The sequence below is a fragment of the Choloepus didactylus genome, chromosome 21 (genome assembly GCF_015220235.1).
Source record: "Choloepus didactylus isolate mChoDid1 chromosome 21, mChoDid1.pri, whole genome shotgun sequence".
NCBI lineage: Eukaryota > Metazoa > Chordata > Mammalia > Pilosa > Megalonychidae > Choloepus > Choloepus didactylus.
In genome coordinates, this window is record NC_051327.1 from 28195114 (window position 1) to 28222162 (window position 27049).

The window sequence follows — 27049 nt, forward strand, 5'->3', positions numbered from 1 at the left end:
TGGCCCCTGACCCACGTGACGCGGCCTCCCCAGCAGCCCCCCGCCTGTGGCTTTGGCCCCAACAGGAGGGCCCAGGGCGGGTGGGTGGCAGCTCAGGGAGGCAGGGGCTCTGGGCCCCGGGCAGCAGGCGGGTGACGAAGGTAAGCTCATGCCCTCACATCTGGTCTCCTTCCCAGGGAATACCCAGGTAGGCAGGCAGCTGGGCGGAGGGGCTGTTCTGGAATCTTCCTCACCAGAACCTTGTGACTTCACGGCTCAACTGCCGATGGAACTCAAGCCCTACTGCTCCTGCGAGGGTCCCCAACTGCCCACTTCAGGAAGAGTCCACGGGGCCCGTGACCCTGGGGGTCGCGTCACAGGGGTGCGCTGGTTTCACCAACAGGCTTCCTCCAGCCGGTCTGCAGGTGAAGGGCCATGAGCCCCACGCCCCAAGACTGCGGGGACCCCGAGGGGCGGCGCCGCGCACAGCTGTGAGCGCATCCGTCAGTCCGGCTTTCCCGGTCACCGCGCTAACGCGTGAGAAGACGGGGCACACGGCAGCGTCCGGTTTATTGAGCGCAGTCTATCCAGGGTATCGCCCCTTCAACAAGAATCGATGCTAACAGTTCCTGTCACTTCTCGTTCCTCTTCTGTACCAAGTCTTGGACACCCAGAGCACCCTTGCCCAGCCTCCCAGCAGCTCCAGGGCCCGGCACCTGCTCCCTGCCGGCCTGGTGACGTCCACACCATCCCCTGGCCCCATGACATCCAAGCCCTGCCTGGCCTGTCCCCGAGGAGGACTGTCCTGGAGGTCTCTGTCAGGGCAGTACGTCCAAAGCTGCCTGCCACCCGCAGGGACTCGAGCTGAGGTCCCAGCCCCAGCCCTGCACCAAGGAGCACCGAGGAAGGGAGCCCCAGCCCACCCGTGCAGCCCCGAGGGTCAGGGAGACCCCGCAAACCCCACTCCAGGAAGGGCCTGGGGACAGGGCAGCAGTGACCAGGACAGCTGGGTGTGTTCCAGCCAGGGCCACGGAAATGTTCCCGAGGCACCGGGCACAGCCTGGCCGGGATCCAGTGCCCTCGAGCCCAGCGTCCACCTGTGGCCCCGGCTCCGTCCTGGGCTGCACACGTCTCTAGAATGGCCAGCTTCTCCCGGGCCTTTCCGGGCCTCCTGTGGGACACCCAGTGCCCAAGCCTCTGAGACTAAGGTGGCCCCAGGGTGCTCAGCAAGGCTCAAGCCAGGGCCCCCCACACCGCAGGCCAGGCAGGAAGATGCCAGCACCAGCCTGAGTCCGATTCCTTTATTTGTTACATTCGAACCTGCTGCCCCCACCCCCAGGATTAAAAGGGGATGCGGTGGGCACCCCTGGGGCAGTGATACGGAGAAGATAGATGACCACTGTCTCAAGAGGGGATAAGGTCCGAGGGGTGGCCCTTTGTCCAAACCCACACACGGCACCGTGTCGCCTCGCAGGGCCACGCCTGGGCATGGGCCAGGAAGGTTCCCATGGGAACGCGCCTGGGAACTGAGGGGGGCCGGGCCAGGCCCAGTCCAGTCCCCAGTGTCCCCCCGTTCAGAAGGCAGGGGAGCCGGTGAGGCCGTGCTGGGGCGAGGATGGGCCCAGGAGGGGCTCTCACGGCTGCATGCAGGCTGGAACCCACTCCAGGGTCACCTGGGCCCCACCCTGCCCAGGACACTGCCTGGGCTGGGTGGGTGACCGAGGGGTGCAGGCAGGCCCTTGGGGGCATGGAGTATTGCACGGACGCTGCCACAGACAGGACAGAAGATCACCGCAGCTGGGGTGCACTGTGCCCACTGTGCAGAGATGCCCCAGCCTTCCTGGCCCCTGGGGGGCTGCCCACTGTGGTCCACTCGCTCGGCGCCGCTGCTCCCAGGGCTTCAGGCCCCACCAGGCCCAGGGATGTGGGCCTCCTGGTCTTGGCCTCGCGATGACAAGAAGAGGGAAGGCTCAGCGTGGCTCCCCCGGCCCTGGGGGTCTCCTGCCAATGTGAGCAAACTGGAGACCCTGCACAGGGCCTGCCACCAGGCTGCCTCTGCAGGAGGAACCAGAAAGTTCCCTGGGCAGCCTGCCGGCTCAGGGCGTCACCAGGTCAGGACGCAGTCCCGCAAGCACCATGGCAGGAGGGCGGCCAGGGGTCTCGGCAGAGCAGCCAGGCTCAAGTGCACCTCAGCAGCTGTTCCCCCAAACCCTCAGCCCATAAGTACAGCTGGGGCCCTATCCAGGCCAGGGGAGCCCCTTGCTGGCCACAGACTCGGCCCCCCTGACCCAAGACTAGCATGAGCCTGTGGCTGGGAGGGTGAGCCAGGGTTCCCACAGCTTTGGGGCTTGGGAGAACCTGAGGCGCCCGAGTGCCAACCAGCCTCTGGGCAGGGCACCCCAGAAAGAGGACACAAGACAAACGAGCAGCTTGGGGAGAGGGCAGGGGCTCTCAGGAGGAGAAGTCGGCTGCACACAGACTTCACCTCGAGGTGAAGAAACACAGGCAGAGAATTTCTAAGGGCTGAGACGAAGAGAGCTCGGAGAACGTAAACAGACGACTGAGAAGAGCGTCACGCTAAACGTCCAATGGCAGGTGGCCCCGAGTCAAGACCCTCTCCTGCTGCCAGAGGACACGGGACGAGCAGAGGGCTTGAGGCAGGAGCGCCGCCCGCGAGGGCCCTGGGCTCAAGTCTGGGCCAGCGAGAGCTCCTCCAGGCCGGCCCTGCCCAGCCGGTACCGCGCCAGGTCCTTCCTGGTCACCAGCCCCACGACCTGCGGGAGCAGAGCCCGTCAGGGGTGCCCCGCAGGGCCCCAGGGCCAGCCCGGCTCAGGAACACCCCTTGCCCTGTGAGCGTGGGGGGTGTGGAGTGGGGGAGCCCCAGGGGAGTCAGGCTGGGCCCGGGGCGGGCAGGAGTGGGGTGCAGGGGCAGAGCTGGGCCAGGCAAGGGAGGGGCGCGGTGGGGGCCCCCTCGGGACCAGGACAGGTGGGTGCAGGGTGGCTGAGGCCAGCCTGGAGCACCACGGCCCTGCTGGGGTCTCTCCCACGAGAAGGGGCGGGGGCCGCGTGGGCCGCGGGCTGGGGTCACCCCCTCCCCCTCACCTGGTTGCAGTTGTCGACCACCACCAGGTGCCTCAGGCCCAGGGCCCGGAACAGCTTGAACACCCGTGGGAGAGACGCCTCCTGCAAGGGGGCCCCGGCACGGCCTCAGCACCCCCGTGCCACAGCCCCACAGCGGGCGGCAGGACCCGCCAAACTCGGGGTCAGCTGCCGTGGGGCCCCTCCCCCCGGGGGTGGGCTGGAGCTGGGCCTGCCGGCACCCTCGTACCCCGCGGCCCCGACAGCCCGGCCGCACCTGGGGCACCGTGTAGGGCGAGGGGTTCATGAACTCCGACAGGTCCATGGCGCACTCGCGCTCGTCCTGGGACACGTGGATGGACTGGATGGGCGGGAAGCGGGGGTAGGCGTCCCGGAAGTCCTTCAGCCTCAGCCGCCGCTGCGCCAGGCCCAGGTGGGAGCGCTCCACGAACACCTGCGCGCACAGGGGCGTCGGCACCTGCCGGGGGCACCCGCCGCCCGCCCGCCGCGCCCCGCCTACCTTGTGCTTCAGCAGCACGATCAGCTGCGAGCGCAGGATCAGGCCCTGGAGCCGCGCGGGCTGCGAGAGGACAGACGCGGGGCTGCTGGGGGCGGCGACCGCGGGGCCGGGGCTCCTGCCTCCCCAGCAGCGAGGGCGGGCGGCGCCGCGGCACAGGGCCCGGGAGGCCAAGCCTCGGGGGCGGGGCTGCCTGGGGGCGGGGCTTCCCGGAGGGAGACGCCCCCGGGGCGGGGCCAGCACTCCCAGGGCCCTCAGCTCTCCCGGGACACTCTCTGGGCAGCTCGAGGAGACCTGGGTGAAGCCAACAATATGCAGCGGGGCCCCCTGCACCGTACCCCCCACCCACCGGCACCCCCAAGCACGGGGTTCCTAAATTTGCATCAGCTAAGCCCCCTGCAGTCCCGAGCAGGCCGTGCTGGATATGCAGCGGGGGACGGTGCGGCCCACGCCTCGCGCTCCCACCCTCCCCCTGCCCTCCCCCCGCCCTCCCGTACCTGGGCGTCCCCGGAGCCCTCCACCACCGGGAAGCCGTTGTGGTTGGAGGCCGTGTCGCTGAGGACGTCCACGATGACGCCCACCTTCTCACGCCGCCTCAGACAGGTGACGGGCGTGCTCATCACCTCCCTGGAAACGTGCAGGCTCACGCCAGGGCCACGCTGCACTCACCAGTGCCCGGTGCTTCCCACAGCCCGGCCTAGGGAGCCACTGGCCAGGCGGCCTCTTCATTCCCGGCCAGCCAGCGCTCAGATGGCAGGAAGCCGCTGGAGGTACCAAGGCGGGGCCCGGGGGCCCCAGGACCCCCAGCTGCACGGGCTCTACACAAACTCCCTGGAGCTCCGGAGAGTTGGCCGTGGGCTGGGCCCTGGACACACACCCCTGGAGGGACGGCAGGTGAGGGCCCTCCTCCGGGGCTGTGACAAGGCCCAGCGTGAGCAGGGAGAGGGAGCAGTGGGCCTGGGGCAGGCGGTACCTGGCGGTCAGCGAGTGGGAGGTGACCGGGGCTTCCCAGTGGAGGAACGGCACGCTCTGCAGCTGGATGTGCATGTCGTACAGGCCCTGAGGGGACCATGCCGGACAGTCAGGGGGGCAGGCAGGGGCGGCCCATGCCCCTCTCCAGAGTTGGGGGTGTTTTGTGGTGGCTCCCCATGGCCCCCCTCGACCTGCTGCTGCAGACCCAGGGCCCACACTCAGGCTCTGAGACGTGGAGGGGGGCCCACCCGCAGGCCCAGCCCCGACAGGCCTCAGCCCGTGGCACCTCGATGAAGACGTCCCCGACAATCTTGGCCGTCATCAGGACCAGCATGATGGGGAAGCCATAGGTGACACTGCTGGTGGCCTCCATCATGATGACCGTCAGGCTCAGTGTCATCCTCACGATGCCCCCTGTGAGGGCAGGCGGCTCATGGGCTGCCCGGCTGGGGCCTCACCCGTCGGCCCAGGGCCCCAGCTGCAGGCCCTCCCGCCCCACAGCCCCTGCCGGCCTCTCCCTCCAGACGCCACGGAGGAAGACGGTGGCTTTCCCGAGGGCAGCCCCCACAGAGCGGTGAGCAAGTGACATGCGCCTGCCTGGGGCTCACATCCCATCTGTTCACAGCTGAGCAGGACCTGCCGTGGCTGCCACTCGCTGTGGCGGGGGCTGGCCTGACCCACCTCCCCGCCTGACCGGCCCCTCTGGGCGGCAACCGGCACCCACCGAGCTGAGCAGCGGCTCCCATCAGGGCGTACTTGCCGGGGTCGGCCCAGATCTGCAGGACACACGGAACAGGAGTGAGGGCGAGGGGCAGCCCCGCAGTCCACACGCGCAGGACCATCTACTGTGGCATCACTTTGAAACGACACAACTCGGGGAGAAATACATCCAGGGACAGGCTGGTCCGCGGAGGCATCTCACTGTGCCAAGGAGGCGGGTGTAAAGATGCACGCCATGTGCTGACATGGGCAGAGCTGCCGAGCACACGGGGCACACGCGTGTGCACAGGGCACCAGGGTCTGTGCAGAGCTGCTGCAGCCACACAAGGCGACAGCACTCGGCTGTGGAAACGAATGATGTGCCGAGAGGCGTTAACACCTGGAGAACCGAGGCGTTAACACCCGGAGAACCTCAAAGACGTCCCGGTGAGCAAAAGAAGCAACACAGAAGGACAGATGTCGTACGAGTCCTCTTTTCTGAAGCCTCCCGAAAATGCCAATCCGTGCAGGGAAAAGGAGACGGCCTGCTGGTGCCAGGGTGGGGGCTGGGGTCTCCGTTCGGGATGACAAATGTGTTCTGGCATGAGATAGAGGCGCTGGCTACACCGTGCCCCCTAGAAAGGTGTTTTCTGCAGTGTGTGTTGTATCTCAGTTTAGAAGGCACCAAAACTGGGTCCACAGGAAGCTGGCGCCTGGGTGGGGAGGGTAGGCGCAGGGGGGCTCCCGTTCTCATGGTTCCCACCTTCCACAAGCGATTACAAGGAAAGGAAAGGAGACGGGGGACCCGCGGAGGCTGGGCCCAGGGGAGGGAAGGCCTGGGGTGCACTGGGACGCCCCCCTAGCCACCCCTGCTCCTGCAGGCCCCCCACAGGGACGTTGTGCCCCCCCGGCTCAGACCAGGGCCCCCAGCCTTCCCTCTGTCCTCCTACATTTTTTTTGAATTAACTTTATTTACCAAAAGAACCCAACATTTCAAAACAAAACAAAAAATTTAAAAAAAAAAATCCTAAAATAACTTCATTCCTTCCGACACGCTCCTATCACAAGAAAATTAATGAACCACAATCATTCCTTAGTGCTTCTGTGTTAAGATGACCCTCAATATCTTATCTGTTCTTACTGGATTATCATTCCTCCTTCTCTAGCTGCTATCTCTAGGTCTCCTATGTTCTACTGACACCGGGGGCCTGTGTCCCCAGAAGGTTTCTTTGTAGATCACACGTGTGTCCTGCTAAGCGTGTTGCCATCACATGCACACAACCAGGAAACATTGTCTCCACGCACCTGGGAGCCCCACAGGAAGCCCCCCGCGCCCCCGCACACTCACCGCAGCCCCCGTGAGGTAGGACAAGGAGATGCCAAAGAGCCGGCCCCAGGCGGCCCCAATGAGCAGGGACGGGATGAAGACGCCGGCGGACACGGTCAGCCCGTACGTCCAGCAGGCCAGGAGGAAGTACACCAGCGTGAAGAGGCCCAGCGTCACGGGGTTGTAGGAGCCTGGAGAGAGGGGGCGCTGAGGCCGGCCCATGCAGAGCCCCCCACAGAGGACACCCAGTGCGGTAGGACCCCCCTGGGCAGTGCTGAGCCCCATCCTGCCCCCTCGACACCCAGAGCCTCCTGGGGCTTCCGCTCCCTGGGTGTCCCCAGGCAAAGGAGGACACGCAAGACAGAGGAGGGGGCCTGGCCGGAGGCGGCAGCCGAGGCAGAGCCCAGTGGGTGGGCAGGGCCCCCGCCCAGGCTCAGCTCAGGCAGCTGCTCTCACCGCAGGAGCCCAAGACCACCACGGGGCGTGCGGCCCCCACGCCAGCCCCGAGGACCCTCCCTGGGTGCAGGAGGCGCCTTCCTTGTGCCTCGGCCCTGCCCCACCGACAGGTCAACCGCACGGCGGCGAGCAGCTGAGGCGCCCGGACATGAGCCGCATCCGGCCCGAAGCAGCCTCTGGGTGAAGGCCGGGAAGGCCCAGAGCAGCCACACATGTGGAAGGGGCCAGCCGGGTCCCGGGGACGCTCAGAGTGAACCCACCAGAGGGGCCGTGAGGGGTCAGCCGGACCCCCAAGGGCTGCTTCTCCCACACCAGGCAAATCCAGGTGAATGAAGGTTCCTGTGCCAATGCTGGACCCATGGACAGACCTGCAGACACCAGTGCCTGCCCAGACGGACATGCTGCCCGTTGCCCTGCATGACTGGGGGAGTGGAAGCTACCCTGAGTCCTGGACCCCACGGCACCTTCTGGAAAAGAACCCGCATCCCAGCTTCACCACAACAATCCAAGAGAGTTTCATTTACATTTCAGAAGCTCCTCACACGTGTGAAGGTGAGGCCAGGTGTGTAATTGAACATTAGCGCCAACCCAGGCGGCAGCAGGGGGAACTGGCGAGATGACTTGGGGGCGGCACTTGGGGGACACCGTGCAGTGGGGAGAGGGGTGCTCGGTACACGGGCTGGGAAGGCCCACCTCACGGGAGAGGCGTGAGCTGAAAAGCAGGCCGAGTCCAGGATGTGGTCTCACGGGCCTCGGACCCCTCGGGTTCGGCCCGCGCCCAGCACAGGAGCTGAGGGAGACGGGCCCCAGCGTGGGGGTCTGTCAGCTAGATACAGGGAACCCCAACGGAGCTGCACGCGGGCCTGCACAGACGACCCCCACAGCACCCCCGCCAACACGGGACCAAGCCTGACACCCTAACTCTCCCAGACCCGGCTGGATGCAGCTGAAGCGAGGGGGGCCCTGGGGAAGGGGACGCCCGGGGACCCTCCTGTCCCACACCACTGCTGCTTAATGTCAGAGACAAAGGAATTTCAACCAGTCAATGCAGTCACGGGAGGGGAGCAAACACCCCCAAAAGAAACGGAAAATACCCCGCCAGGCCTCCAATGGAGGCATCTCACAGTCCAAGGCAGCCGAGCACCCGGAAGAGACCGGAAAGAGGCTGGAAAAGGCCAGGAGAGGCCCCGACACAGGAGTCCCCGCTTTGCTGCAGGCCCTCGGCGTGCCCAGTGGGTGACCCAGGCTGACCGCCCTCCAGGCACCGCACCAGCCAGCTTTGCAGCGGCCCCTCCCCACGTGGCCACCCTCAGAGAGCAGGGCCTGGGCCCTTGGGATGCCCCACCCCAGCCCCCGTGCGCTGCGGCCACACACCGGGAGGATCGTGGAAGAGGCTGACGACGCTCTTCTCCGGGGTGGTGAAGAAGGCCGCGGCCATGGAGTTGTACTCGCCGTCTGCACAGAAGAGCTGCCGCGGAGGAGGGGACGAGGGCAGGGGCTGAGCAGGCGGGCCCAGGACCACCACCGGCGGGGTCGGGCAGTGGGAGGGAGCGCGCCCCTGGGAGGGGCTGCCCCGCAGCGCTGGCTCCCACCTGGAGGGGGTAGGACATGGCGCTCCCCTGCAACGGCTGGCAGTCGCGGGAGGAGTAAATCATCACGAAGGCCACCGTGGCAGTGACAGCGGCCACCAGCATGGCCTCAATCACCTGCAGGCAGGGCCGGTGGATGTACCTGGGACAATAGGCAGGAAGTCCTGTGGGGACGGCTGTGCAGGTCACACCTGGTGGCCGGGATGGCCAGGCAGGAGGGCGGTGGTGCACCTAATGACAGGCGCCAGGCCCTGGCGTCTGGGCCGGCTGCCCCGGTGCCAAAGAGGAGGCCTGGCAGTGACCCCGCAGCAACCCCCACCCCAGGAACCCTCCCCAGCACCCCTGCTGCTTCCTCCAGCCCAGGACCCTCCTGCAGGCCAAGGCCACCACCACCTGAAGCGAGACTCAGAGGCTGCAGCCCGTGCGCCCCTGCTGCCCAGGGTGCCCTGCCCCACCCCCAGGAGGGACGTGCGCCCCCCTCACCGAGACAGAACACCTCGTGGGGCGTGAGGACCACACCTGCAACACGCTGCAGAAAGCAGAGGCATCTCACCTGATCCGGAACATCGTCAGCCAGTAGTTCAGGGCATTGAACACTGCCCCGAGGACACCCCCTGCAACCAGCAAGAGCAGCGCTGAGGGCACAGGCTGGACACGTGGCTGTTTCCCCGGGCCGCCACCCCCATGGACAGACGTGCTCATTCTCCAAGGCTCCAGCCTCCTCCATAGAGCTTCACGGGGTAAACTCTGTCCCCAGAAATCGGGCTGAAGTCCCGGGCCCAGGACCACAGGGCATGAGCTGATCCGAGATGGCAGGAGTTGGCATGGGTGGGGGCCCCGACCCGCAGGAACGAGGCCCTTGGACGGGAGATGAGATGGGCCCCAAAGCAGAGGAGGCCCAGGCCGGCGCGAGCACCGCCAGGAGCCAGGAGGGGAGGGGGAGAGCCCCCCACAGGTTCCCAAGGCGCCCGCCCGCACCCCACCTGAGCCTCAGCCTCCATGGTTTGAAGCTCTGGGGTGGGGCCGTCCTGGTCAGAGCCCCAGGACACCCACCCCCAAGGGCCTGCCAGAGACACAGAGGGGAGCCACAGAAAGCAGACCCCGGGTTCTCCCTGTGGGGGGGGGACCCCGCCCTGCTTCCCTCTCTCGGCGTCCTTGCCCCCTCTGCCCCTGCCGACCGTGGTCCTCACCGAGCACGCCCATGGCGATGAAGATGGGGATCTCGTGGATCGTATAGACCATCTTCTGTGCAGAGAGGGGGGCAGGGGTTCTATGAGCAAGACACCCCCCGGGGCCTGCGAACCCCTACCAGCTCTGATAAAGGGCCATGACCCCTCGGGAGGCGTGGGTGGGGGGCGTTCAACAGACGCATCTCATTCCCGTTGGTCTGGGAAGTCCTCGGAATATTTTATTTTCCCAGGACATCACTGCTGTTCCCCCAGGCTCCCCGGAAGCCCTGGAAGGGCGGTGTTTCCGTGGTTTTGCGACGGAGAGGAAGGGGCAGGAGAGAACAGGTAACGGCCCCAGAAAGACCTCCCGGGGCTCCCGCCCGGGCCAAGAGCCCCAACGTTCCCACACGCACGAGCACCGTCTGGGGCTCCAGCCCAAGCCAGATTGCCCCAGACCCTGCAGAAAGCCCGGCCTGCCTCCCCCCCATGGCTGCGGCCCCCGTGCCACCCAGACCCACGAACAAGGCTGCGCTGCGTGTGGGCTGACGCCATCCGAGCCGGCGCGCACAGCATCCTACCAAGGGCATCATTGGCTCCCGGACCTCACAACCGGGGCCTGACCTCACGCCAAGAGCCAGAACATTCCAGATGCCCAAATGCTCACATCTGAGCCTTAACCAAATGGGGCCTTGGCCCCACACCAAGAAAAATCAACTAAGAAGAGTGAGATGGGACCGTACGGCAAGTTACCTCTGTGTCAAATCTCCCAAAATTGATGAGGCCTGGGTTGGAAAGATCCCATATGTTCCCGTGGTAAATGCTCAGCACAAAATTCAGGGTGAAAGTGGAGATCATGGAAGCAAAGAACTGCAGGCAGAGGCAAAATCAGAGGAACAGCAGCCACCAGAACCCGGCGCCCCCACACGTCCTGCGCAGGATGAGGGCCAGGGCAGGGGAAAGGCCCAGGTGAGCCGGGCCCAAGCCCCTTCTGGACGAGGGCCAGGGATGAGCCAGTGGGACACAAAGGGAAGGGACGCGGTCCAGGGGCTCCCCCTCCCCACCCCTCGCTCTCTGGAGATGCCAGGAGCAGGAAGGGGCTGGCCAGATGCATCACCGGTCAAAGGACAGAGCAGGGCTGGACACCAGGGAACCTGTGGGCCTGGCTCCTCCAGAGCACAGCAGAGGGGCTGGGGGAACTGGGCACGAAGAGGGGGCAGAGGAGGGGGCCAGGGGGGCCGGGGGCGCACTCACGATCCTCCAGGTCAGGAACTGGTTCCAGAAGGACGCGCCCTCCTCCAGGCTGAACAGGACCCCCCCTGGAAGGCAGCCCTGCCTGAAGCACCCCAGGGCCCAGGCCACTCGCAAAAGTGGGCCCTGTCCGGGGGAGTCACTGGGGGGCCAGGAGGCCTCTCGGGATGGACGCAAGGCCAGCCGACTACCCCGGGGACCCTGGCCACACCCGTGGCCTCCCCAGCACCCCACTGCTGCAGTGGGGCACCTCCTTCCACCAGGCACAGGCTGGGGGGGACATGCTCCATGGCCGAGGCACACAAGGAAAGCCCCCCCGCCCCTCTCACCCACGGGGGCCCCGAAGGCCGCGGAGACGCCAGCCGCAGCCCCTGCGGACACAAAGTCCCGCTTCTCCGTGTCTCTGCGGAAGTACTCGAAGATCTGAAACAGAGGGTGGGGGCGTCTCGGCCAGGGTCTGTCTCCCAAGACCCTGCTCCCAGGAAGGAAGGACGGGGACTGCTGGGGTCGACCAAGACAAGGGCTCAAGGAGACGGGAGGGGACGAGGAGGAGAAGGGGGGTAATGAACTCGTGGCCTGTGGGGTTCACAGACGGCAGCCCTAAAGAGAGTGACAAAAAGTGACCGAGCAACCACTTCCTCCAAACCGAGACGCGAAAGGGAAGAACGACCCCTTCACAGCAACGACGGTTAACCTCCACCACAGCTACTGGGACGTATCAGAAAACTCAAAACTCTACAGAAAAGCCCAAAGAAAGGGAACGAAAGAGAAACCAACACTCTTTCTTGACGCTGAGCAGACCCTACGCTGTAAAGGCACCACCTGGCCTTGAATTCCTTCGGAAGTTTGGGGCCACACCCGTGAGAACGCAGAAATGTGACGCTGTGACAGCGCTGCCCCGGGAGGTGACTTAGAGGACGACTGCGTTTGCCCTGAGCACAGTCTCTCGGCTTAAATGTCCCTTGCAGATGTTGAGCACTAGAGACCCTTCGTGCTGAAAGCTGCCCCAGCCGCTGTGCCAGGCCGTGGGGTGTCAGCCCCCGGGACACTCTGCGGACCCTTGGGGATGGTCTCCTCACGGCGCCTGCAGGCTGCCCGGCTCTGGCGTGGACACACCGGCCACCTGGGTAAACACATGCAGACCCCGCCAGCCCTCCACCATACCCTGCAGCACCCCCACCTCAGCTTCCCAGGGCCACACAAACAACAAGCTGCAGAGGGGGTCCCCCAGGACCAAGAGCCACAGCAATCCCTGCTCCCAGAGGGGAACATGGGAGCCCAGATGGGGAGAACGGGTGCTGTGGCAGATGACACGAGAGGCAGCTGATGGATGGTGCCTGCCTGGTCCGGGAGCTGCCACACGGCCACGGCGCCCAGGGCTGGCCAGGGGGCGGCGGGGGGAGAGGTGCATGTGCCAGTTTGGTTGTGCCGTGTCCCCCGGAACGCCATGTTTGTCAGTGCAGTCTTGTGGGGCTGATGTACCAGTGTTGATTAGGTTGGAACCATTGGATTAGGTTGTTCCCATGGAGACGGGACCCGCCCACTGAGGGTGAGACCTGAGGTGAGACTGTTGCCGTGGAGGCCCCGCCCACTCAGCGGGGGTCCAGGTCTGTGCACCGCAGCCCTGTAAGAGCTCAGGCAGAAGGAGCTCAGTGCTGCAGGTGAGAGGCATTTCGGAAACGGCCGATGAAAGCAGACGTCCACTGACGCTTTGGAGATACTAGCCCAGAGTTTGCCCTGAGAAGCTAAGCCCAGAGACATTTTGGAGAAAGCCATTTTGAAACATAACCCAGGACCAGCAGACACCAGCCACGTGCCTTCCCAGCTGACAGAGGTTTTCCAGACACCAATGGCCTTTCTTCAGCGAAGGTTTACTTGTGTTGATGCCTTCATTTGAATATTTTTATGGCCTTCAAACTAAATTTGTAACCGAATAAACCCCCTTTATAAAAACCAACCCATCTCTGGTGTTCTGCATGACAGCAGCGCCAGCAGGCCGGAACAGCGCGTGTGCACGCAGCATGCCAGGAGGGGCTCAGGGGAAGGAGGCAGGTCCTGGGGGCGAGGTCAGGCGTGCAGGGGCAGGGCCGGGGGGCGGCCGGAGGGAGACGGGGAGTCCGGGCCCCCGAGCACCTCCTCCGCCGCGCCACCCCGTCTCCGCAGCCCAGCGTGGGGAGTCTCACCTTGAAGTCACGCTTCAGCGAGGTCGACCTTCCCTGGGACACGCCGGCGGCGATGACGGAGCCCGAGTGGATCATGGGGCCTTCCTGCAGGGACGCCCGGCACTCGGAATGCACCGTGGAGAGGCCCGGACCCGCGCGAGGCGCCCCCTCCGCCGCCTTACCTTTCCCACAGCGAGTCCTCCCGCCACAGACAAGATCACCCCTGACACCTTGACCACCAGGGTCTGGAAAGCGAGAAGCAGGGGAGCCGCGGTGAGGAGGCGCCGCCAGGGCCCGGGCCGCCGGGGGCCACATGCCCTCCTCAGAGCCGGGTCCCGCCCGGCGCACCGGCCCCGCCGGCCCCAGGGGACGCCCTCACGGCGCCCTGGCTCTTGGACGTCTTGTCTGCTCTGGGCACCATCCGGAGGTGCCTCTGGACTTCTCAGGCCTCGGGCTTACAGCCCCCCCCCCCACCGCCCAAGGCCTGCACAGGGGTTCCAGGCAGGGGGTCCCCCCTCCCCCGTCTCACCCTGTCCCTTCCCGGGGGTCCTGCGCTGAAGGAGAGGAGCCCGGCTGTCCCACCCGGCCCCGAGGCCAGAGGCCCCTCCTGCCAGAGCAGAGCTCTGGGCTCAGAAAAGGTGGCCTCAGGGCCAAGGGCACAGTGCAGATACCTCTAGAAGGTTCTGCCCAGCCCAGGGAGGCTGCTGCCCGCCGTCCTCACCAGCCAGGGGCTGTGCAGGGCAGGGAAGGGCAGGGCAGGGCGTCCAGCAGCTGCCTCGGGGCCAAGCCGAGGAGCCACGATAAGGACATGGAGACAGCCGTGGAAGGAACCACGTGCACAACCCCCACGCCCCGCGGGAGCAGGGCTGTCGGGAAGTTACGTCTACTGAACGTTAAGGGCACTTGTGAAAAGGGAAAATATCCCCTGCAAGTCGGCCGTTGCACACACCCACTTTCGGCTTTAACGGTGAACTGCCTGGTCCTCGTTCCCAGGCCCCCCTGCTCCGCTCTGGTCCCCGGGGAGCCCCTCCCGGCACCTCACCTTGAGCCGGACCACGTGGGGGACTTTCACCCCATTGAGGAAGCATTTGATCTGGGGGATCCCGCTGCCAGCGGCCACCGGCTGGAAGGGAAGGAGGTGCTGGCTGAGCCGGGAAGCTGAGCGTCACCGAGGCCCCAGGAAGACCCAGCCCCACAACGCAGGGGTCAGAGGTCAGAAGTCAAGTCACTGCGGGACAGAGCGTCATGACCGCACCCCTCACTCCACAATAAGAGCCGCTTCCAAGAGGGGCAGGCCCTTGTGGGGCACAGGGCTGGGAGTGGGGGTACAGAAAAGAGGCGCAGCTGCAGGAAGCACCCACATATCCGGTGGGGCCCAGACAGACACCCCACCTGTACCCCAACAGGAGCCTCTGGACGTGCCTGTCCTTCCAACGCCCATGGCAAGGGCGGCACAACAGGAAGGGGGACCCTGGGAGGAGCCTGGGACAGGAGTGCCCAGCACAGCCTGCCGGGTCGGGGGTCCCACCAGAGGCGATGGTTCCGCACCGTCCTGGCCCTGTGGCCCGAGTGGCCCCTGTGTGAGCGCAAGGCGGCCGTGGGACGGGCAGGCCCCTGCCTGGGGGCGGGAGGAGCAGCAGCATGGCTGGGGCGACGAGGGCCTGTCCCACTGGTGGTAACGTCAGGCCACGCACCCACCGCTCCCACCCAAGGACTCTCGTTTTCCGAGGCGAGACTGGACGTGCCCAGCGGTCAGCAGGTCAGTGTGGGGGGGGGCACACGGGAGCCTGAGGGAGCCCTGTCAGTTCCGAGACACCCATGGGTCCCACCAGCTCCACCCCTGGAGACCTCCCCGAAGGGCAGCACCTCGATGAAGGCCACGATCACGGAGCCGACCAGCACGAAGGCAGAGTTGAGCGTGGCCCACAGCAGAAGGGAGAAGGACAGGCCCCCCTTCTCGGTGAACTTGTCGATGTCTGCAGCTTGTCAAGGACGTGGCAGCGTCACCTGTGGCCCCCACCCTGCCTCACCCGGAGCGTGACTCACAGCCCAGACAGACAAACCCAGACAACTGCCCTGTGAAGACACACAGCCAGAGGGCCGGGGGGGACACCACAAGGTTCAGAGCCTCGTGACTTTGTCCCCCGGAGGACGGGCCCCAAAGGACAGCTCAGGCCCAGCCCCCGCCCCGCCCGGCAGTGCCCGCTCCGCTGCCCCGTGGCCCCGCCGTGGGCCAGTGAAGGATACTGCCCTTGATCACGCTGTACTTGAGCCCGGCCAACTTCTCCACCACGATGTCAATGAAGCAGGCCACGAGGCCCGTGAGGAGCCCGATCGTGGCGCAGATCACCCACCGCTTGATCTCCACTGTCCGGAAGGCCTGCGAGGGGGCACAGCTGAGGGGCTGCAGGGCCGGACACCCACCTGGGCCACCGTGGAGGTGAAGGACAAGCGCTTCACAACCCCCGGCCTCCTGCCACCAGGCGAAGGGCTGTCCTCAGGCCCCGGGCCCCAGGGGCGGCCTCGGCCAACGGCCCAGCACCAGGAGGCGCCTCGGGCCACCAAGGTGACGGGAGGACTGCCCACCACGCTCACATCGGCTGTTGGTATTTGTGCTGCCGCTTCTACAGCCCTAAAAGCGGATTGTTCCGTGTGGTGACCGTGACACACGGAGGCCCCCACCAGGGCCTGCACTGGGGCTGTGGAGACGGGAGGCGTCAGGTCCCCAGAGGTGGATCCCGGCTCGGGAACCCAGTGGCCTGAGTGCTGAGGAGGAGGAGGAGGGGAAGACGGCTGCACTCTGGGTGGAGAGCGGGCGCCAGGGCAGCCGAGGGCGGGCGCAGGGGGCAGGACGGGCACACAGGGCACCTCGGGACCCCTCGGAGGGCACGGCCCAAGCACCAACTCACGGCGTGGTTGATCCTCCGCTCCTCCTCCAGGAACAGCTGGTTCTCGCTGTTGTCGTAGTCCAGGCTCTGCAGCCGCCATGGTGGAAAAGTCCCCGATCAGCACCCCACGGCCAGGCTCCGGGCAGCGAGGCCCGCGGTGCGGCTGGGGAGGGGAGGCTGGGTCTCGGGGCGGGGGCTCACCTCGTACTTCAGGGAGAGGAGCTTCTCGTTGTGGGGAATCTCCTTGGGGAGAGGGTGAGGGGGATCCATGTCCTGTGGGAGGAAAAAGGAGAGCCATGCCCCTGATGACCCAGAACCTTCAAGAGTGAAGGGCAGGATGGACGGGACGCTTCCCAGCTCATCCTGTGAGGACAGGCTGTCCTGACGCCCAAACTGAAGACGTCCCAAGGAAAGAAAACCAGAGACCAACCGCTCCCGCGAACGTGGACACCACGATCCTCCAGAAGCCCCGAAGCACAGCAAATGCACACGCTGTGGGCACGAGGGTCATCTGGGAACGCAAGGCTGCCTGAGTGCTGGCGTCAACGAACACGATACACAAGGGACTAACAGCACACGTCGTCTCAGGGACACAGAAAGAGAATCTGACGAAATCCAACACCTCTTCTCGGAGGAAACCTCTACACGTGAGGAGCAGAGGGAGCTTTCTCAGCCTGAGAAAGGACGTCCACAAAACCCCGCAGCTCGCATCAGCCCCAACGGAGAAGGGCGGAGGCACCACTGGGCCAAGGTGAGGGTGTCACCCCCGGGCTGGAGGACGGAGCCAGGACAAGAAAAGTAGTGCAGCGTCTCCACGTCAGAAAAGAAGACGTAAAACCACCTCTGTTTGCAAGATGACATGATCTCGTATGTAGAAAATCCTAATAAATCCGCTAAAAACTATTAGAATTAATAAGGGAGTTCAGTAAGCTTGCAGGAAACAAGACTAAGATACGAATGCGGTATTTCTATATGCTTGCAATGAACAACCTGAAAATGAAATTAAGAAAACAAATCCACTTATAAAAGCATCAGAAAATAAAAAATCATAAAATAAAATTTATTTCTCAAATACATTTTAAAAGAAGTGCAAGATCTGCATACTGAAAACTGCAAAATGTTGCAGGAGAAATTCAGGAAGCCCCACATACAGAACGCCCATGTCCCTGGATGGAAGTGGGGTCACAAGTTGGCGCACGCCCTTGCCCGGTTCCAGCCGCTGCACCCAGGAAACTGACAAGTGGCAGATAACCAACACGATCTTGAGAAAGACAAAGGTGGAGAACACACACGTCTTGATTTCAAAACGTGCCACAGCCATGGTGGTCTGGGCAGTGCGCTGCTGACGGAGGACAGACACACGGACCCAGGGAAGAGAACAGCCCAGACAGAAAGCATCAGCTTCACCATCAATTTTTGACAAAAGTCCCAAGACAATTCAACGGGGAAAGGAGTGGCTCCCCGACAAATGGTGCTGAGAAAACTGGATGCCCACATGCAAAAGAATGACGTCAACTCCCCGTCTCACACCATATACAAAAATTAATTCCCAAACTATCAAACTCCAGGGAAAAAAGCATGGGGTAAATCTGTATGACCTTGGGTTTGGCAATGGTTTCTTGGATGTGACACCAAAAGTAGAAGCAACAAAATGATAAACAAACCAGACATCAACAAAATTAGAAACTTTGGTGATTCAAAGGATACCACCAAGAAAATAAAAAGGAAAAATGGAAAGAAAGTGAAAAGACAACCCACAGAATGGCAGGAAACATTCACACGTGACACACCGGAAAAGAGACGTTTATCCACAGTGTGCAAGACAAACGCCCCGATTAAACGGGCAGAGGGTGGGAAAGGCGTTCCTGCGAAGGACACGTGCAGGTGGCCGAGAGCTCAGGGGAGGACCTTGAAGTTGCAGCCCCGAGGACGGCATCGTCACAGGCAGCCAGTGCCGGTGAGGACACGGAGAGCCCGGGACCCCCAGGGCCACTGGAGGGGCCGTGGCGCGGGCGGCCCTGCGGAAGTCAGCCTGGCGCTCCTCAGAAGATCGCACCGAGGGCTGCACAACCCAGCGATGCCCCCCAGGCCCACACCCCGAGGAGCAGGAGCCCGCACCCACACACAAGCCGACCCCGGGACACGCAGCAGCGCCTTCCCGAGTGCCAACAGCGGAGACAGCCTGTGTGCCTGTCAGCAGGCGGGTGATGGGAGGGAGAACACAGCCACGTTGGGGCCCGTCCCACGGCCATGAGGAGAGCCACACGCCGGGCCACGAGCCACGTGAGCCACGTCCAGGCGCGAGGACAGGCGAGTGCTGCCAGGAGGGAAACACTCTTGGGTTGAGGACAGCGACAGTGCAGGATCCTGGGAAGCCACCGAATCACACATTTTAAAAGGCTGGACCTTACCATCCATGAATCACACCTTAATAAAGCCGGAAGCACAACGAGAAAAGAAGGAAGGCCCCCCATGAGCCATGATCCCCACTACACCTCCCACGCCTGGGTCCCGGCCGGCGGCTCGGCCCCCACACTTGGGCCAGGGGCACCCACACCCCGCAGGGCGGCACCCCATTGCCCCACTGGCCAGCCTCCCCGACCCCACCCATAAGGAGCCATGAGGGGCCGTGAGGGCCATGACCCCTGAGGCCCCCTGTCCACGTGCTGGGGTCCAGGGACTCCGTGCTGGCTCAGGACAGCCACCCCCACCTGCCTCTACGCAGGAGCAGCCACGGAGGGGAGGCCCAGGCAGTCTCCGAGGAAAGCGCGAGCCAAGAGGGGTTTTGCAGACAAAACACACAAACCAAGAGGATCAGGCAGGCAGGGTTTCAGGAACAAGCCGTCCGGGCTAACAGGCTCGTGAAACACATCTACAAACCCACGAGACCGAACAGCGCAGTGTCCGGGGAGCTCGCCTTTCTAGACGTTTTTGCTGACTGGGCTGAGACAGAGCAAGAGAATCAGGTTTGGCCTCAGAGAACACGACGCACCGCCTGTGAGGACGTGAGCCAGCCGGGCCCCGAGGGAGAGGAAGGGAGACCCGGGGGGGGTGGCTGGACGGGGCTTCCCGGGGAGTGGGGTGCTCGGGGGGCACGCGGCGGCTTCACGGTGTGCAGGCCTGGAAGAGGCAGTGGAGTCCAGGCTCTGAGGGTGGGGCCGCAGCCTTCTGAGTTAGTGGGGCAGGAGCTCTTCCCTGGGGGTTGGTGGGGGCACAAAATTTCTGCCCCTGCCACCCAGAATGAGCAGACAAGGGCCCTGGGTGGCCCACGTGGGGAGGGACCCTAAGCTGAGGTTTCTGAGCTGGAAAGTCCCGGGGGTCAGAGAATAGTGGGGGCAGCCAGGCCCAGCCCTTGGGGCCACCCACGCGGGAAAAAGGACGAGCTGAGGGGCTGCTCAGCTCCAGCAGGAGTCTCCTGAGAGTCTGCCCGAGCCCGGTGAGGGACGTGCCAGCCACTGCGCACGGCCGTTCCGCTCTGAGCCTCCAGAGACTCCACCCCCAACGTTGTGGCCTCCTCGTTCCCAGTCAGCCGAGCAGCCTTGGGGGGCTGCGGGCTTCTTTGAGGCCAGGGAAGAGAAAGGAGGGGCTGAGAGCTACGCTGTGGGGGGATGAGCCACAGACCCCGGAGAGAAGCGTGCTCCTCCCTGTACCCGTTCCTGGGCTGCAACGGGGCCCTCGCAGGGGGCGACTTCAGGTAGGGGTGGCCTGGCTGAATCGGGATGGAGCTGGGCCTTTCCTGGAGAACTTGGAGGGAAGGCCACAGGGGGAGAAACCGCGGGAGCAGCCGAAGCTGGAAATCAGCGGAACCCAGAGGAGAAAGAAGCCGCCACCATGAGCACGGCCACGGCCACGTGATGCAGCCAAGGAGCAGGAACTGTGGGCAGCCAGCCCCAAACGCCACAGTCTTGGGGGAGAAGGCACTGCCTGTGGACACCCTGATTTTGGACTTCCAGCCTCCAAACCAGGAGCCAATAAATGCCTGCTGGCCAGGCTGACCCACCGGCGGGCTCTGTCTTAGCAGCCAAGAAACAAAGACAAGGCTGGACAGGAGCTTTCCCACGCCCAAGTCAGGCTCCGCGGGGCAGGCGGCGGCCAAGCCCCCCACCTCCTTCCCGCCCCCTGCACACCACGCTCACGCCGCCAGGGCCTTGGCTCCTGCATGCGCAGTGCCATGCCCACCCCCAGCAGACGCCCCTGACCAGCCTACAGGAGACCCGGGCCTGCCTGGCCATCACCCCGTCCTCAAGCTCTGGCTGGAGGCGCCCCATGAGAGCGGCCGGCCCTGGGGCTCCCTGGTGGGAGGACCCCACTTACCGGGTCCAGAAGCTCGTCATCCAGCTCCACGTTGCTCATTTGCCCGATACGGAAAAACGTAGAACGGGGCAGCTGAAAGCAGAAGAGAGACCGTGAGCGTGGACAGGAGCCGTGCCCCGAGCACGGGAACCCCGGGCCTCTGCCAACAGCTCCAGGCCGGTCAGCACGATGAGGGGCCTCCAGGGACAGAAGCCCAGGGCACCCCATCACCCCAGAGCTTCCGTCCCCTGGGTTCTCTGCTCCTTCAGGGGGACGGCAGGTGACATCTCACCCACCAGGGGAGGGGCTGGGCTGTGCCACCCACCGCCCTCCTGGCCCTTGTACCCCTTGTCTGCTCGTCCTGGGGGCTCTGCCCAGCCACCCACTGCCTCCACGAAGCCGCCCCCAGCTGGCCTCCCACCGCCTTGCCTGGCTGCAGTGGGGTCTGCTCCAGGGTCGGACGACCACCCGCCCACCCCTCCCCCAAGCGCTGGCCCCTGCGTCTGGAACCTGCCAGCCACGGCGAGATGAGATGGCCTCACAGCTCAGCCACCCAATCCAAGGAGCCAGCCTCCTGGTTCCATTCCCAGGGGCAGAACTATGCCCCCCTCCAGTGCTGCCACCACCTCAGAAAGCCAGCACTCCCGTGGGGAAAGCTCCGGAAACCAGGAACTGCTCTGGCCAGCGCCAATAGCTGACCGACCCCGAGGCCACCCCCAGGCAGCACCACCCCAGCCTGCTGCTGCCCACTGACCGGACCCCTCATCTCTCCCGGCAGCCCCGGGCCTGCGGGGTTCGTCTGTGCTGAAGCTCCTGGTGACATGACACTGAAGGGGAGCCACGGAGCACGTGGGGACGGCCTGTGCCCATGGAAGGCTCTCGGGGCCCGGAAACCACAGGGAAGGAAACCAGAGCCGAGCCGGGAGGTTCTGCACCCAGGGCCCAGACGGCATGGCCTAGAGGGCCAAGGCAGCTGCCCTACACAGCCCTCCCCGCCCCGACGCCCCGGCCCCTCTCTTCCTGGATGCCCCCCACCCACCTCCCCGTCCCCAGATGCTGACGTAACCTGAGCCCCCTAAAGCACAGCTCCTGCAACTGGCTGCCCAGGAGCTCGAGACAAGCCTCTGTGTGTACAACTGGCACAGCCGCGGCCCACACGGCCACGCAAGGCTCCCTGCTGCTCACTCGGGGGTCGGGAGACCACCTGTTCCCGAGGGGTCCCTGCATCTGCACAGGGCCTGGGCTAGCCTGGTCAGCGGCCGTCTGTCCCCTGGGGAGGAGACAGCCAGCACCACCACCCAGACCCAGGACTTGGAGCAGTGGAAGAGATGCAGCGTGGCCCGCATCCGTCTGTCCGTCTCCTGCACACATGCACGCGCACACACCTCCCAAGTGGAACGCAGTAAGCAGCTCAAACGCCAGGTTTCGCCACCCAACCCCGCTGCAAGCGGACTGCTGGTTCTGACTGGACACAGACACATCTCCGCCAAGCCCAGCAGCAGCCAGCTGCTCCTCCACTCAGCCTCCGGGGGGTTGGCGGCTTCAAGGCCACTGGATGGAACAGAGCACCCCCCACCCACCACCCAGGCCGAGGGATGAGGATGAGTGGGAGCCAACGGGGCAGGTGACGGAAGTGTTCTGGCCCCTTCCACCCAGTGCTGGCAGAGGTCTAGAGGCCCCAGGGCCATGGTGGCTCAGGCTGGGGCAGAAGCGAGGGCATTTCCGCAGGGAAAGTCCCAGGCCGGCGACGGCTGGGCAGGAGACAGCCCCAGCCGGGCACAGGGCGGAACTGAAAGTGCCGTGGGCAGCGAGCTGCGGAGCCACAGGCTCCTCCACCCAACAGAACTGTCTGTCCGTCTCACTGTGTCCAGCACAGAGCACAGAGCACGAAACAGACAAGTTGGTATGACACCTGCCGCCACTCCCGTCACACCACAAGGCACCCGAGCTCAGCTGCCATGGAACGTTTTCCTCTGCAGCCTAAATAAGGAATCTGCTCCCGGCTTCCAGGGACCAGGCTGCACCCACGGCCGCAGGGAAGCCCGGCAGCAGGGTCCCGGGTGGCTTGCACGGGCGCGTTCTCTCCCTCTTGCCAACATGCCTGAGCACAGCCGGGACCCGGCAGCAGCAGGCAGGAAGGGGCACCCTCAGGCCCCAGGTGCGGAGGCCATGTGCGGGGGGCTCAGCCCAGGCCTCTCCGGGGAGCAGGCGTCCAGCCCAGGGAGGGGACGGCTGGGTGGCAGCCGCTGCACCACCCTTTCCTCGACCTGACGGGGAACTTTCAGGAACACCTTCGTGGATGGGAAACCATCCGCTGGCAGTCCCGTGGCTTGTTGTGCTGCCTATTTCTCTGTTGTTCTTCAAACGCTGGTCACGAGGAGACGTTCCTTCCACTGCGGCCCACGGGGGCTCTCAGGCGACGGGGCCATCCCCAGGGCACGAGGCGGACGGGAGAGCCCGCCCCACAGGCCACGCGCTGCGCGACAGCGGTCCCGACATTCCCCAAGCGACCCAGTCACGGGGACAGGGCAGCGTGGCGGGAAAGGGGGAGCCTGAGCGGAGGGTGCTGGACCCCCTGCCCTCTATCTGCAGCTCCCTGCGAGTCTAAAATCATCTTTAAACATGTTTTCAGAGTAAAAAGACCGCCAGTGAGTGGCTCACTCCACCCGCTCTGTGCGGCAGCCTGGGGACGAGGGCCCACCCCGGGGAGCTGAAGCTCAGAGAGAGCCGGCTGAGCATCGGCCACGACGGAGGCTGCGAGGACAGTGCCAGGGCGGCGACGGGGACACGCAGGAGACCCCAGCCCCGGCTGCCAGGAAGGCTGGAAGGAGCAAGGCCGCGTGGAGGAGGGTGCGGCCCCCTCACAGCGCCGGCCATGCCCGTGTCTGTGTCCCCCAACCCATGCATCCTCAGGACTGCAGCTCCATCGGCCACACCGGCCCCGAGGGGGCAGGAGGACAGGATGGGGGCCCCGGGGCCATGGGACTGCACTGCCCCCTCCCACCCCGGGCACAGCCCTGCCCCCTTCCCTCGGCTGACACGGGGCTCCACCAGGCAGGTGCCAGGACGTGCACGGACGGGCAGGCCCTGCTCCCTGGGACGTGGTGGTGCAGGGTGGAGGCTCCTCATGGTGCCCGGGCCAAAGTCCCAGAACCGCGTCACAGCACCGCCCCTGGAGGCCTCCCGCCTAGGGCCTGGGTGGCAAGTCCCAACGCTGCCGCCTGCCTGGGAAACGGCCCGCACCTCCTGACCCTGCCCGCCCTGGCGCTTTCTCGTCCAAGTTCTCCAGCCTGGCCCCTGCTGCCCGTGCACTTGACCGTGACTAGCTGGCTGATCTCGCCTGTCCCTGTCCCGTGCCACAACCTGCTTGACAGCCTGAGGGGCCTGGGAACCCAAGAGCGACCCACTGGGGGCCCTGAGCTGAGGCCACCCGGCCCACGCTGCCTGCAGCGGCTACTCTGTGGCAGAAGGAGGTGCAAGGTGCCCAGCAGGCAGCACCCCAGGCCCAAGTGGCACCCATGCCACTGCCCACTCACCAAAATCCTGCAACAGCCCCCCAGGGCCTGGAGGCAGCTGGCCGAGCTCATGGTCGCGTCATCGTCCCTTGGGGCCGCCGGACGGGGCAGTCACTCTAGCCCAGGGAGCAGCTGGCAGGAGTCCCCGTCCACAGCAGCATGCGGGCACACAGGAGGCCTCCATGCTCAGCCCGCTGGCCCCAAGCAGACCCCCCGTCCCCCAGGAAAACAGCCTCAGGAAACCGGGAAGGTGGACGGGACAGGCACCAGGGAGGGAGCCGGCGGCTCCTCCAAGGGCACGCAGAATCACCTGGTGGCCCAGCCACCCCACCCCTGCCCACGTGGAGAGTGACCCCAGGGCTGGGACGGACGTGCAGCGGGGCCCACAGCGGCACTTGTCACGAGGGCTGGAAGGCGGGGATGGCCAGTGTCCACCGACAGGTGAATGGAGACGCAGCACGTGCTACTGCTCGGCGGTGAAAAGGAGCTTCGTCCTCTCCCTGCCTCAGTGTGGGGGGCCTGGGGGACAGTGGGCCGGGCGGCAGCCACACCCAGAGGGCCGACGCCCCGAGACCTCGCTCATCAGCGTTTTCTAGAACTAGCAACCGCGCAGGGGCAGAAGGCAGGTCAGACATTCCCGGGGAACGCTGCTGCTGGATGAACACACAGTGCTGGTCAGCACTGAAAGTTTTTAACTACAATTAATTAAAAACAAAAAAACAAGAAGTAGAGTCAGCTGCTGATGGAGTCATGCCGCCAATGTCAAATCCGAGTGCAAGTGACTCGGTGTTGCCGTCTGCGACACCACTGCTGCTGACTAACGTTCACCGAGAACACGTCTGGCAATGAGCAAGGCGCTTGGGTTCCACACGCACTCAGGCCCCTGCACGCGAGGCCACCGGGGCTGCCACAGCCGCCGCCGCGCCGCTGCCCCGGGCCACCGGAAACCTCTGGAGCAGCCGCAACCCAGCCAGACGGCCGCCCCGGCCCAGCCCCCGGGGCAAGCTGGGGGCCTCGAGAACCCGAATCCCAGCTTCCTGCTGGGCCCTCCCAAGGCAAAGCCCGCACCCTGTGTCACACACCATGTTCTCTGTGCCTGACCCCACCTCTCTTTCCACATCTCACATCAAACTACTGCAGGGTCCCAAGCACTCGCTTCTTTGGCCCTTTCCCCGCCTGTCGTCTGCTTCGGGACTTCTGCTGGGCTCAGACGTCACACCCTGCCCCCAGGTGACCCCTCTCCTACCCTCGGGGCCCCTCACGTGGGCCTCACAGGGCATCAGGCCTGTTTCTTCCCCAGGAGCCTGGAGCTGGGGGAAGAAGCAGCTTTATTCACTTGTGGCCCAAGCAAACTGCAGGTCACGGCGCACAGAGCAAGGACAGAAAACCAACTGTTATTAAGAGGGAATAAATATGCTTACAAAGATTCTTAAGGAAACAGAAAAGATCAACGGGCTCTTTCAAAAAAGTGAACTCCTTTATCTATCTGCAATAAGAAGCTTTCTGGAAAACCCCAAGCACACTCAGTTCCGAGATAAACCCAAATCCAACCTCAGGCAAGGTTCCCAACCTCTCTACCTGGCATCGCTCAAAGTCCACTTCACCGCTCTAGCCTGGGGACTTCAAACCTTTAAATCAGGAAAAAAGAAACCGCAAAGGACTGGGAAGAAAATACCAAATCACCTGTATTCCCACCACCCAAGATAAGCCCCTTCAGATCACCTTTCCTGCAGGGCAGAGAAAGTGTCTCAGCTGAAGACTTCTACCCAGAGCTGCCTTCCTCCCTTACTGTCTGATGTATTTCTGGGCAATCGGGAAAACTATCACTCTTCCAAATACAAGTTCTAGAGATGCAACCCAAGAATAACTACAAAGCAGAATAAAATCAAGCAATCAACAAAAACGGTTGCTTAACTCAAAATTAGCTTTATCAGAATGCAACATACACTTGCACACACCAGGAACCAAATATTACTGTAATTCTTTTCCAAACCTTTAATGCATTTAAAAGGACAACCACCGGGACTTGGCATTTACCCTGATAGGTTGCATATTCCAAATACAATTAAAGGTTAGGGGAAATAGACTAAAAATACTTGTTCCCCAGGTCATGGTAAACGTTTGTGCTGACCCCCGTAGAGGAGGATGGCAGGGTTCATGGAAAGAGGGGCCTGCAATCTAGACTGTTACGACCTCCTGTAATTCAAAAAACAAACAAAATAGTAACTCACAATTCATTACAGTTTTCAAAAAATCGTCTGAGCAGAAAACCATCTGCCCTCCCTTAAAGCCATTCTGGAAACACAAGGATGTGACTTTGCTTTAGGGCTGCAAAGGTTAAAACCCGCTCAGCATATAGCGGTGACAACCCTGGCGCCAGCTGCCTGACAGCCTCTCCCAAAGACCCCGGCACCCCAGAGCCTGGGCTCCGACGCTGGCTCTGCCGCCCACCGCGCGAGCCCGTGACGAGCCCCCACCCTCCCGGGGTTCCAGCTCCTGTTCCGGGAAACGCGGACAGATCGACCCCTAATTCCTGAACGGGGCTCCCCTCCGGAGGGCGCCCGGCAGCCCCGAGCCTGGCAACGCCGGGGCAGTTCCGGTGCGCGCCCCGGCTCGCGGCCTCGAGCCCGAGGCTCGCGCGCAACCCCGCGGCCTGCCCGGCGGCGTCCCCCGGCCCCGACCCCGCGAGGCCTGTGTCCCCCGCACCTGGCGGGCGGCCGCGGGCCCGGCCCCGTTCAGCAGCGGCGTGCCCTCGCCCGGCGGCGCCCCCGACCGCGCCGTCCTCCGCAGCAATGGCGCCGCCGCCTCGTCGTCGTCCAGGTCGCGGCCGGACCACGACACCTTCTTGGAGACGTTGGCCATGGCGGGAGGCGGAGCCCCTAGCCCGCCCGGGACGCTCGGGCGGCCCGGTGTTTGCTCTCGTGACCGGCGCCGGGTGGTCACGTGACAGGCACGACGGCGGCCGCGGAGGGCCTTGCGCGCGCGGCGCCTTCTGGGAGTTGTAGTCCCGGCCCGCGCGGCAGGTCCGGCCGTGGCCCTTCCCGAAGGCGCTGGCCTGGACCCCCGCGCTCTCTTTCCGCCTTTGCCGTCCCGGGCTGGACGCTGTGGAGGACGCAGAGACGTGTTATCGGACTTTAACCCGGTGGGCAGGGCAGAC

General features: G+C 64.5%; 1 protein-coding gene across 5 annotated transcripts; it reads right to left on the reverse strand.

The window, feature by feature from the left end:
• Positions 1 to 1265: 1265 nt before the first annotated feature.
• On the reverse strand, positions 1266 to 26845 carry CLCN7 (chloride voltage-gated channel 7). 5 transcript variants are annotated; one of them, XM_037815440.1, is made up of 25 exons: positions 26599 to 26839; positions 20399 to 20470; positions 16286 to 16357; positions 16106 to 16171; positions 15444 to 15576; positions 15063 to 15172; positions 14239 to 14319; positions 13379 to 13441; positions 13218 to 13301; positions 11364 to 11457; positions 11038 to 11102; positions 10537 to 10653; positions 9808 to 9862; positions 9171 to 9231; positions 8621 to 8759; positions 8403 to 8496; positions 6594 to 6763; positions 5271 to 5322; positions 4833 to 4960; positions 4548 to 4633; positions 4072 to 4201; positions 3578 to 3637; positions 3335 to 3511; positions 3082 to 3162; positions 1266 to 2753 (listed from the first exon to the last, which is right to left on the reverse strand). In XM_037815440.1, the coding sequence occupies exons 1-25, from the start codon at positions 26752 to 26754 to the stop codon at positions 2667 to 2669; spliced, it is 2433 nt and encodes an 810-aa protein (XP_037671368.1). In that variant the 5' UTR covers positions 26755 to 26839; the 3' UTR covers positions 1266 to 2666. The 5 variants fall into 5 exon arrangements, 3 of the variants coding, with proteins under 3 accessions (XP_037671368.1, XP_037671366.1, XP_037671367.1); XM_037815438.1 differs by having other exon boundaries at positions 11038 to 11457; positions 26599 to 26840; XM_037815439.1 differs by lacking the exon at positions 26599 to 26839 and adding an exon at positions 23914 to 24884 and having other exon boundaries at positions 11038 to 11457.
• Between the last annotated feature and the right edge of the window lie 204 nt (positions 26846 to 27049).

Coding starts and splice junctions, on each gene's coding strand:
- CLCN7 (XM_037815438.1), bottom strand. CDS start 26,754: ATGGCCAACGTCTCCAAGAAGGTGTCGTGGTCCGGCCGCGACCTGGAC. Junction 20,471..26,598: donor GGCCCGCGGCCGCCCGCCAG/GTGCGGGGGACA, acceptor TTCTGCTTTCAG/CTGCCCCGTTCTACGTTTTT. Junction 3,512..3,577: donor TCGTGCTGCTGAAGCACAAG/GTAGGCGGGGCG, acceptor CTGTGCGCGCAG/GTGTTCGTGGAGCGCTCCCA.